The following is a 12,356-nucleotide window of genomic DNA, read 5'->3' as shown; positions in this document are numbered from 1 at the left end:
TATAGAGCATTGCATAGCTTTAGGCGTATTTGTTGATTAGGACGTACCAATCAGCTAACTCTAATCTTAATCATTCGTTTTCAACCAAGTTAAGTTAATGTTTAAATACGCGTATCATTCTAAATTCGGATACGTTTATCTTCAACTAAACAATGCGAGCAAGCATTAAAGATTATTGAAAAAGCCATTTTACTACTAGCACATGGGTAGAAGTTCCATTCGCGTCAATCGGGGAAACTAATTCCATTGGGCGGTGTTTTACCACCCCTTTTACCGCGCCAACTTCCGCTGCAGGGGTTTGCACTCAACGGGAAGCGGGGTACAGTGTTTCTGCCACTTGCTATAAAAAATAGGCTGTCCCTCCCTTAGCTGCCGGTTGCCGGCTGCAACAAACTCGCCCGGGGGAACTCCATTTCCCTTTAGACTTCTGCGGATGCATTAGCAATTGATTGGGTTTGTTTCTCCGTCCCCGCTGTCGTCAGTTGCGGTGTCCGTAGTTATTAGTGGAAATTGAATTTCAACTACACAAAGCCACACAGCGACAACTAACTTCATCAGAATATGTAAGGGAGGAGACGGTGGATGGAGAGTCACTTGCTTTCTTTTGCTGCTTTCCGCTAAATGAGGAAGGTGTCCCCGATGTTACTACCACCACCTTTCGCACCCGGGCAGATGAGCATGCACAGGGTGTGTTTTCATAAGGGACTGCCGATAGCTGGAAGCTGCGTTCAACGCGGCCGGCCGGAGCTCATCGCCCCACACCCAGGGGCGGAGATGGAAACGCTCTGAAGATTCAATTAACCTACCGTTCATCTACGAACGAAGGCGATCCCTGCAATGAGGGGAAAAGAAACAGGCTCAGCGAAATGAGACTGATACACAACAATGTTGCTGAACGGATGCGACATCCGATCCATCATCGGATGGAGTGTATGGCCGGGCGTGAAAGTCCTTGTAACATTCCCCCATCTATCTTCACTTTTAGGCGAGCAAGTTCTCACTACAAGAGGAAGGAAAGTTATTCTAGCGAATATTTGTGCTGCTGTTATCCATTTATCCGCTGTTGGACATTGCGTTTGTCGGGAAATATTCCAAACTAATTCCAGCACACTCATTTATCCGAAAAAACGGAAACGACTTCCAATCGTGGATAGCTTTTGCTTTTGCATGTAGTTCCAAAAATGGTAATCTCGCAACGAACGATGATTAAACGGAAAACGGTCAATTACTGGTTGCACAGTGCCACGGTCCTGTGTTGAGTGGATTGCCGTTCCCTGATACGGCGCTAAATCGTTCGCTAGAAGTTGGTGTTGGCTGGAAGCTGAAAATGAAAGAAATCCCCAAACGCGTCGGTACCAATCGGCTTCCGTTTGGCACAGCAAGCAACGGGAGAAGGGACAACAAAAAAAACTTCTTATTACTGCTCAAGTGGTGGCATACCACAACCAGCGCTACGTGTGAATACCGGCACGAAGCGAACCGCACGAAACGTCGGCGAATCGTAATGAACGGAACCGGGTAGAAATACGCCGAACACTTCTCTGGCTTGGAAGTGGAAAAAGTTTGGCACGAAGGAAAAAAAAACGATCTTACGATAGATATAAGAAAAATCATTAATAACCGAAGTAATAACAGAAAAGTACCAATCAAGCTTTTTCTTACACCATTTTTCTTTCTGCCTTTTCCATTCCATGGTTAATGTTTCCGGTGGATTCGCCTCGAAATGGATGATTGTCTTGGGCGGCCCGGGAACCTCGACACACCCCGACAGCGTGGTGCACCAGAAAGGAACGCAACACGGATTGGCTTCGGAGCTTCTCTCACATCCTCGTAATCTAATCCCGTTTCGGACGTCAGCCTGTTGTTTCATTCGGGACAGCGTCGCCCGGCCTGACAGCTCGTACGCGCAGCAACCGGACGAGATAAATCGTTGTTATTCCTTTCTAATTAAGAAATTGAAAAGTGTGGCGCGCAGTCCCCGAAACGCGAAGGGCGGCCGCAGTACGAAGACAAACAAGAGCTGTGAGTGGACGGACGAACGAGCAGTACACAACGCAACGCATAAACCTCATTAAAAGACAACAAACACTGCGGGCAACGACGACGAGGTAGAGAAGGCAAGAAAGAGAGAGAGAGAGAGAGAGAGTCAACAACAACGCAAAGAATTGCAGAATCGAAACGCTACAGGACGCGTAATCACACTAGCCGGCCATTCGAAAGCGGGCAGCATTTGGAACCATTTTGGGGGTGCTTTAATCATTTCTATTTGCGCTGAAGCCACCGAGCCTAACCGCCGGCCACTTGTCTGCTGTTTGTTCACGGGCGAACGAACCACAACCGCGGGGCGAGAGCGTGAAACGGCCACGGTGCAAGTAACGCAAGTTAAGATAAATTTCTTTTCTTCCTCGTCGCGTACAGCGAGGTAAAGCAGTTGGGCAGGTTGCTCATCCCGACGCTGGTGAGGGAACGAACAAAGGAAGCGCCACGTACCTCAACCACCTGCGATCTCCCGGCATCGCCCCAGGAGAGTATTCAACGCACGGCACCAACCACCTGTCTAACCCCCGCGCCCCATCAAACATATACACACACAGCCAGAATGGGCAAGCAAAACAGCAAGCTGAAGCCGGAGGTGCTGGAGGACCTGAAGCAGAACACAGAATTCTCAGGTAGGTACTGGCCAAGCATTGGCGTAAGTTCACGGTGGTCTTTCAGCTTGTATATTTTTAGCGTTCTCGGTTTTTGTTGGTGACCCTTAATCCGAGTGCGGACTTTTTAGCCCGCGTGTGATGATGGCTGTGGGTGGCCGTAGACAAGGTGGACGCTATCATTCCAGCACATTATTATTCATCACCGATCCCAGAAGCATTCTTCGTACGCTCGTTCATCGTTCTTAAGCCACCACTCGGTGTGGCGGGGATCTTATGGCATGCGTACGCAAAAGTGATGTTCGTTACAATGAATATAACGACAAGTCTTAGCGTTTGGGGAGAGTAAGCAACACAACCATGCAATAGGGACGCGCACAACATAAAGCAGAACAAGCGGAATTAAATAACAAACCCGCGAGTCGGACGAAAAGGAGGGTCCTCCTAAAACGCAACACCATCTGTGTGACCGTACATCTCATTTGCGCGTCATGGAATGATGACGTCGCGCGCCCGCTAATGGTGGTGTAATGTTTCTGTTCTGGTTTTATTTCTGTGGCAATAACTTAATTATCGGTGTGCCTTCTTTGTGTGAAATATTATCGAAAAAAAGAAGAAAAAAACATTATCCATTAGTGCGCCGCACCATGTTGGTGAAAGGCAGCGTGATCATATGATTATCCTCACAATATGTTATTAATTGAATGTTTTCGGATTGAGTGACTCGCTGCGCAGAGTGAGACGGTAAGCTCATTACAATTGAATGTTGGCTGATGGACTATGGCAGTTTAATTAAAATTGCGTCGTGGGTTATCCGTTTATGCGCACTTGCATGGGAAATGTTCCGGACAAGTAGAGTTCTTTGCATGAACATGCACATTGCATACCTTTAGGCGTAATGCAATCAAGCGTTCAATAGTTGTATTCTTTATGTCACACACCACACACAAGCAGCAAATTGTGTTTGGTGGGTTTAATTCGTATGAAAATGTTCCCACAAAATACTCAATTTAATGCACGTTGTATTTCGTTGCAGTTAAAGATTTGTTTGTAGCCACTATTTAAACAAAAATCGCTTTAAAGCGGGAATCCTCGCCGGAAGGATCGTGAAATGGTTTCGATAAAAATCAACCACGGACGGACGGATGTTCGAATGAACCGCATCGTCAGATACGCCAGATCCGTGTGGTACGCTCATCAGGAAATACATTTCCGCTTCGCGTGTACCCGTCTGTCCGTTCGCTCAGCACATTTCTCGAACGCTAGTATCGCAATATCGCTATCGCTTGGTCGCAGATAGACTGTCGGTTCCCAACGACATCTTCTTCAATCAAATAAATCCAGTTTCCGTTCGGTGTGGCACACGGTAAGCCCGCACCATGCTCCAATAGCACGCTGCGATAGAGTGGGCACCCGCCACTATCAGCTTCGACCTTCGGGACAAGCACGGACACAAAGGTCCTGGCTGGCTGTGTCCCTGTGTGAGGTGGTAGGATTCGATACATTTCTACGCCAGGTCAATAAAACCATAACGCAACGACCGTGCCGAACAGAGACAAACCTGCCCGCGATCATCAATCACAGCGAGCTTTAGTATCAGGACGAAAAGAAATGCTTTCATACGGTGCGCGGCCTACACCCGTGTGGTCCGTTAATCCGTTCATATTGACTTCCCCCCGTTCAACGCGTTTTTCACCATACGGCTCATTAAATCGAACGCTTTGGGGCTCATAAAAGTGTTCCACCGTTGCGGTTGTGTGGCATAACGTCGTCTCTCCCATCGGTGATTCATGGTTGCCCATTCTTAACCATTTATTACCATTTCTTCTTCCGGTCGCGCTGCTTTTACGGTGTCTATGGCTGCGAGGAGTGATGTTTCTTGTTATTTTTTTGTTTGCTTGTGTGTGAAGAGCGCGAACCCATTCGGTGTCTTAGAATCACGTTTTGAGCTGCGTCTGGTGTGCGTCATGCTCCGGGCCCATCAATTTCACGTTATGATGGAAGGGCAATCAGTTGATCCGAAAGTGATGGGCTAAATGATAATAGTGTGCAATAACCGGGCCATCCTTCGATACCGCTGAATCATGAACGATCATGAGTTTTGGCGCTCGTTTTTTTTTATTAATCAATTGATTCACTGATAATCGTGCTGGACGTTGCTAACCTTCATTGATTACTGCAGTCCCCCAAATATTGGTCAAAATCAATAATTACATTAATGTATCAATCAAATATATTGCGATGCTTATTTTTGGATGGCGCCTTATTTTAAGTTAAATGAATTTCATGAAGATGAGATATCTACCCCTAAGTTCTTATTATATAATACCAACGGAAGAGCCATTTAAATAGCAGCAAAAAAAGGTAAACCTGAAAGGTAAACACCACTGAGAGATAGGAAATTTAATTTCTTAATGGATTTAAAACCAATAAATAAAGTTAAATCTGTATTCTAACTCTTTAACTTACTCAACAATGTCAAGTTAGCCATCGAGGGGTGCGGTAGAGGATTGGGCTGTGACCTTCAACTCACGATTTGTTAACTTACGATTCAACTCTTCACGGCAACTTCCAACTCACGATTTTAATCATGACTAAACTTTTGAGTGAGGTATTGTGTCAAATTTCGAGTAAACTCACACAAAAGTTAACTCATGCTTTAAATCGTGAGTTTTAGATCACAGTAAATAGTTAAATCCCGAGATAACTCACATAAGAATTAACTCATGATTTAAATCGTGAATTGAAGGTCATCGTAAAGAGTTAAATCCTGAGACAACTCATGCAACAGATAACTCGTGATTTAAACCGTGAGTTGAAAGTCACCGTAAAGAGTAATATTCTGATATGACTCACGCGAGTGATAACTCATGATTTAAATTTCGCCTTGAAAATCACCTTAAAGAGTTAAATCCCGAGGTTACTCGTACAAGAGTTAAATCATCATTTAAATCGCAAAGTTGTGAGTTGAAGGTCGTCGCAAAGAGCTAAATCTTAATCGTTTTGAATGTTTTGATGCTATGTTATTGAGTTAAATCGCAAAGAGAATTATACACATTCTTCTTTGAGATTTTTATCAACTCACTCCCTAGTAAGATTTGTAGGAACATCACTAGGCACATCTCTTATAGGAACCGCAATGAATCATGAAATAAGCAAGCAAATCCATCTCTGTTTTTTTGTAGCCAGGTTTAGGGATCCTTTTTAGAAGCAATTCTAATGCTCGGAGTTTATTTACCGCGCAGGAGACTCATTTACCCTTTGTGTGTTAGTCTGTTCGCAATTTTTACCACTTGAAGGTATTTTTCCCGTTCTCATAAAAAAAACGGGCCCGACGCAGCAAGGGATCCGATTTTTTCTTCTTCTGTGAGTCACAGCGAATACACAATCCTTTCAAGAAATGTATAATGTGCGGATCTTCTAACGATTTTTCCCCCCGCGCCAGGCACATAAAAGCAAAGCGCCCCCTTAAGGCAAGGATGCTGAATGAAGCTTGTTGGTGTTGCGTTGGGCGTTTGGGTGCCAAAATTAATGAAACCGAAACCGATGGGAAGCGTCAGGCAAGCTTCTTTCGATTACCTTCCTGCCCAGGGTTCCCCGGTACAGGTTGACCTGAAAGGATCTATTTTCGACCGAAAATCCGTTACGTTTGCGAAAAGGATAAATCACGCCCGGGGTCTATCTATTTTTCTTCGTTTTCGTGAGGTTTCTTTTTCCCTCCCTTTTTTCAGCAGAGTGCTCCTTTTTTATTGGGATCCTCTTGTAGGCTTTCCACAACTCTAGAAGGCACCGGTACCCGTGCTAATTTGCCACTTGTTCGTGTTGTGCCGAGGAAGTTGTGTGCAATATCCTTTCCGGAATACGGATTCGAAGTAACTCGGTCTGCTCACACGGATATGGACGCACACACACACAGGACACGGACACACACACACACGGTGAAGGTTTTACATTACTTTCCACAGTGGAAAGTGAACGAGAGCCACCCGGTTTCCGAAATGGCATGTTGATGCCTCATTTCATTTCGTAATTTGTAGCTACATGTGCACGGTACACGGTTTGCCACCGAGCGCGCCCTCCTCGAACTCCGAACGTCATGGTGCAGAAAATAATGGTAAATGTAACCATATGTGTATAACCGACATTCCGTGGGGCTTTACCGGCACTGTCGACGAGTCTTAAGCTCTTCACGGAGGGCTTCAAGAAATGGATCGTGACGGGAAGGCACTTCAGGAGTACCACAGCGAAACCTATCGCAGCAAGGATTCGTGGTGAATTGGGCACGATAAACGTGTGAAGTGAATTTGTTGAGCAACACTAACGCATTGTGTTGTTTGTACGAATGGATGCTACGAACCGTCACGTAATTTATCATAAAAGAAGGATGTTGCTACGTAATAGCGAGCTTTTTGGCCGGATATGTTAGACAATTGGCTAGGGGATGAAACAGAACAAAACAAATAAAGAGAGTTTAATGTCCCCGAAATGTTTACCTAACAGATTGACCAAGCAATTTAAGTCCGGACAGAGCAACGACAGTGAGTTCGTCGTACTGCTCGTGCAGGTCATCATTGTAGCGGCTCTTCCATTGTCCTTCCACACGGGGTCCAAAAATTCTACTGAGCGTCTCCTTCTCGAACGCCTGCTTAGAGGGTTTCATCAGTTATGACAGTCCATGTCTCAGAGGTGTATGCGAGTACTGGAAATATATAGGTTCTATATAATACCAACTTCGTTCGTCGCCATCAACACCATTATTCCATATACATTACGTCAAAAAGTCTTAACGAGTTGGGTTGTCCGGTGCCATTCTAATGACATGACCAGGCTACCGAAACATGGCGGATTCTAATTCCAAGAGTAAAAGCCTATAAAGCTTATCTTTGTAGTGACTGCTTCATGGTTCCTTCCAAAAACCTTCCCAGAGCGCGTTTATTATGGATGGATCGTACTTCACTTCTACCGTCATACTGGTGTTGTGGTAAGAAGCGCTGCTATTGTGATATCATGTATTTGCATTGAACTACGCCTGCTGCGGTTGTGATGTCTTCTAAGACCGTTGAAATGCCATGTGCCACGTTTGTTTTGATAGGGGTTTGCGCTGTTCTGTCATCTCAAAACCTCTGTATGTTCTTCTTCGAATCTGTAAAGAATGATGCAGCCGGTTCCTGGATTATTTGACAGATTTGGCAGAAACTTACGGTATGATCTGCCCCATCTGTTCAAGAGATTGAAGTTCTCTATGGTTCCGGAATTCAAGTTCCAACTTCCAGTTTTGCTTTAGACAATTTTAAAGTGCACATTGTGACAATGCCCTCGACGGTCATTCAGTATTGGTTTCGCTATTTTCAATTGATAGCAGACTGTCTTTTCCCCTTATTTTGAAGCAATCATCGCTGCACTCAAAACCGTTTAACCATCGAAGCAGATAAGCGGATCACCTCGGAGAACAATAACGGCGCTTCACAGCCACACAAACGGGGGGAGGAAAAAAATAAACATTGCCTCCTGCTAACGGCACCATCTGACGTTCGGGCGTGTGCAATAACATACTTATTTCCATTCCAGTCGTTCGATGCGATTCGATTACTCTCTTAAGAACCATGAAACGGTTGATTGAACGGCGAAGCGAACGGAACCGTCATCGTGGGGGGAAGGAGAGAACCACAACAACAAACAACCGGTAGAAGATTTACAAAAACGAATTGTCCGTTCGCGCTATTTTGTCCTTCCCGGTTCGAACGGTTTTTTTTCTACTCTTTCGATTCTGATCGAAGCAGTAGTTTTCGGAAGTTTCTTCCACGGCAAAAAAAAATAGGAAACGGCTCCGCTTTCGGCACGAGCCTACACGCGGTGCCCAGTTTGCGAATGCGGCTAAATAAATAATCGAATTCAAAACAATAAATTTTGCTTGCGCTTTCGAAACCTCCATTTCCCGAACGTCTTAATACGGCATTATTGTGCTATGTTTCATGTTGTGTTCGATTCGGGAAAAACAGAACAAAAAACATAACAAACAGCCAAAAGATTCGATTTTGTTGTCCGGAAGGGGGGTAAGCGGGAGAGGGAGGAATTGGGGGAGGGGGCTTTTCGATTTCTTTGCTTCAAGGGGCCCGAACAAGCAAGAAAAGAAAACAAGGTAATCGTTATTCGATTTCTTGATGATATGTGTGCTCGGGCAAACTCGGGGCTCCAAGAGATACAATTTTTCCAACAGCCAGCAAAAGGAACAAGCTCCGACAAGGCTCGAAATCATATTTAAATTTACGTCAGCACCATCGAACGCGTTCGTATCGGCCATCTTTTCGATCTCGTTCTGCTCGCTCCGGGGAGAAGAAGGAGCGCATTGTTGTTTCGTGGTACCATTTTTATTTTGTCATTTAGCTTATTTGTTTATGGGTTTTTGGGCACTTTTTTTTGCGACTATTCTCACACTCACCGCGTGTTGTTTCTTGTTCGCAGATGCTGAGATACAAGAATGGTACAAAGGCTTCCTGAAAGACTGCCCGAGCGGTCATCTGTCGGTGGAGGAGTTTAAGAAAATTTATGGCAACTTCTTCCCCTACGGCGATGCCAGCAAGGTAAGTGTAAAAATATGTTTTTGTCCCCCCCCCCCCTCCCCCTCCCCCTTCTTCTACGCTTTCTGTATCAGTAGCGTCCATCGCGTGTCCTGACCAGTCCATTCACTTCTGTATGTCTGTGTTTTTCGCACAGCGCACGCTCTCATACATACGGGCCGTTAGCCAAAAACCCGTCGCTCCAGACACCTCCGATGCAGTGGAATGAAACGAACAAACGAACGGCACGGCATGGAGTAAAAGCAGATAAAATATTCAAACTTCAATATCCAACATTAGCACGATTGTTGCTGCCGCCATCTCGTATGATACACGGTCTAAGCGCGCATGCCACTTTGTCGGTTCGCTTTGTTCCTTATCACCGGGATGTTTGTTTCCCATCTGCTGCCACCTGTGCTTTCCACCCTCTTCCCTCGTTCCCTCTGCTAAAGCAACAACATCCAGCAGCAGGTGGTCGCCCCCGCACGAGCCGAACAACCAAACAAACAGTCCATCTCACGGCGGGAGCTTGCTTGCCTTGAAATTGAATCAAGATTCCTCGTATTTGCTACACGCCGTTTTTCACCACGGCGCGCGTTTCACTGGAAACTGTCGAGTTCGGCTCGCATTGAGTGGATTAGGATGTGGAAGATTGTTTAAAAGTTGCCCGGTTTTGCGAGAGCACGCTTTGGTAACCGGAACCCCGGAGCTCGGCGGGGAATCCCGGCGTAGTTCTAATTCTCGCACGAGCGTGTTCGCGGTCGTTCCCTCGGCGAAGCGAGTAAGAGGTCTTAGTCAATTCAATCTGCAGCGCAACCGGGCGGCTCGTAATTAGCTCGTGCTTTGGGAATGGTTTTGAGATTAGATGCTATTTTGTTGGATGCCTGTAAAGCGGGTCTGTTTCCAATTACATTCTATGGCGCCCACCCAGCCAAATGGTGGGCTTTTATGTTTCATTTGATTATGCACACCGTAACATCCATCTGTGCTTGAATATTTTTAAAAATGTTTTTTTTTGGGGATTTTTTTGACATTTTTTGAAAATAATCTGAAAAGTACCAGGCGTCTCCATTATATGGTCATTAAAACCATTAACTCTAATTTGACCACTTCCCATCTTAGTTGAAGGTATACTTCAGTTATAATATATGCTTTATCATTCCATCGGCATAGTATTAAGTGCTTTTACCCTTAAAACAACATTAAAACATCATTTTTTTGAAAAAACACCATGCGCCTCCATCGGCAGGCCGCAGCCGCTCTTTGTATAATTAATAGTAAAATCAAACAATAAAAAGTAAAACCATTAAGCGAGCATAGAACCTAGCGAAAATACTAAAACCAATCAATCATTTTCACCCCTCGCTGGGGGTTAAATTTTGGCCCGAAAGTTAAGGTGTGTTCGGTACTGGCTGGTCCGCGCTACACGTGACGCCACACAGCACCATTATCGGTGGAGCACAATTTGTTGTGTTGCGAAGTGGGAAGGATGGAAGAAAATGGTTCTAGCTTGTTTTTTTTTTTTTGCTACCAAAAGGGGCGAAAATCATAAATCTGTGCGTTACGGGTCAGTAGGTATTGGGCCGAGTTTTGGTTTGATTTTTCGGTTCATTTCTTTCGAGTTGCTGCAGTTTGTTTGTTGATGTTGTTTTTGATTCCATTTCTCTCACGGCAAGGATACGATTGACCTTGTCCTTCATGACCTTCAGCTTGCTGTTTGTTTGTTCTGCGATAAATGGTTTCACTTCTCCGGGGTCTGCGCTGAGACTGAACTGCTTAAAAGGGCAGAATAAAGAATTCTTTCCGTTCGTTGCTCAACATAAGTCAATAAAAAAAAGCCTCGTTTAGATGTTCCCGAATGCTAACTTTGCAAAAAATAACCGGGCAAAAATGTAACTGTCCGTCCCGAGTTGCTTTCCTTTTGTGAAATGAAAATCGATGATAATTGGACTGGTAATGATGATTGATCTACCCGGAAAAAAGGGAAACACATTTGTCTTTCCCTGGTCTTTTGGAGTCTGTTCTCACTTACAACTGCGCGTTCGTATATGTTTTTAAATCTTTTTTTTCGCCATTTTCACGCTTTTCAGTTCGCCGAGCACGTGTTTCGGACGTTCGATGCCAACGGAGACGGTACGATCGACTTCCGGGAGTTCCTGTGTGCACTGAGTGTGACCTCGCGCGGCAAGCTAGAACAGAAGCTGAAATGGGCATTCTCCATGTACGATCTGGACGGTAACGGATACATCTCCCGACAGGAAATGCTGGAAATTGTAACCGTAAGTCTGACGGCAAATTGTGTGCCGGAAATACAATTACGTGGCGGCCATAGACATGGACGACCATTTGCGCACATACATGCACACAGACTCACACAAATACACACAAGATGATCGTTTATTTTGATTATGCGATTTCAATTCTCTTTATTTTCACTCTCTCTTCCTTCTACCGGCTCGATTGATGCCATCATGCCATCAACACAGGCCATCTACAAAATGGTCGGCTCGGTGATGAAGATGCCGGAGGACGAAAGCACACCGGAGAAGCGGACGGACAAAATCTTCCGCCAGATGGATCGCAACAAGGACGGCAAGCTGAGCCTGGAGGAGTTCATCGAGGGAGCAAAGAGTGATCCGTCGATCGTGCGGCTGTTGCAATGTGATCCGCAGGCGCAGTGAGCAATTCCATGCCGAAACATGCTCCCCCTACAACACACCACACACGCAAGCAACAAGTGCACCTCAACAGAACAGACACGGACACAGAATGCTTGCCGCAGACACACTAAAAGCGCAACTTCCAAAAAAACAACACACACACACAGAAAACAAACAAACATCACGTGTACACACCACAACCAAACAAACAAGCAAACAAGCGTATATACATTATACAAGCATATAAATATACCTATTAATTTTTCCTTACACACTTCAAACTTAACATTTAAAAGCATATAAAGTGCGAGTTGATATGAATCAAAACAAAACAAACAAACAAAAAAAACATCACGCAAAACTAGCTAAACTCCATCAAAATTCCTCAAACGTTTTAATATATTGTAAATTGCGATAAACAGCAGCAGAGGTAAGAGAGCATCCGTGGGAAATTGATGAATGTGAATTCGTACGTATTGATTATTAATTAC

General features: G+C 44.9%; 1 protein-coding gene across 1 annotated transcript; it reads left to right on the top strand.

Moving 5' to 3' along the window:
• Positions 1-2,587: 2,587 nt before the first annotated feature.
• Positions 2,588-11,902, top strand: LOC128716209 (neurocalcin homolog). Its single transcript, XM_053811128.1, has 4 exons — positions 2,588-2,669; positions 9,111-9,229; positions 11,296-11,484; positions 11,692-11,902. Exons 1-4 carry the CDS (start codon positions 2,600-2,602, stop codon positions 11,884-11,886), a joined length of 573 nt encoding a protein of 190 aa, XP_053667103.1. The 5' UTR covers positions 2,588-2,599; the 3' UTR covers positions 11,887-11,902.
• The last annotated feature ends 454 nt before the right edge of the window (positions 11,903-12,356 follow it).

The sequence above is a fragment of the Anopheles marshallii genome, chromosome 3, assembly GCF_943734725.1.
Source record: "Anopheles marshallii chromosome 3, idAnoMarsDA_429_01, whole genome shotgun sequence".
In the NCBI taxonomy this organism is placed as follows: domain Eukaryota; kingdom Metazoa; phylum Arthropoda; class Insecta; order Diptera; family Culicidae; genus Anopheles; species Anopheles marshallii.
The sequence above is the reverse complement of the archived record's forward strand: the minus strand, read 5'-3'. Positions and strand labels throughout refer to the sequence as shown.

What these genes read in the sequence shown, in the direction of transcription:
- LOC128716209 (XM_053811128.1), top strand. Translation starts at nt 2,600, where the DNA reads ATGGGCAAGCAAAACAGCAAGCTGAAGCCGGAGGTGCTGGAGGACCTG. An exon ending in CCTACGGCGATGCCAGCAAG is followed by an intron (nt 9,230 to 11,295) that starts GTAAGTGTAAAA and finishes CACGCTTTTCAG; the next exon opens with TTCGCCGAGCACGTGTTTCG. An exon ending in AAATGCTGGAAATTGTAACC is followed by an intron (nt 11,485 to 11,691) that starts GTAAGTCTGACG and finishes CCATCAACACAG; the next exon opens with GCCATCTACAAAATGGTCGG.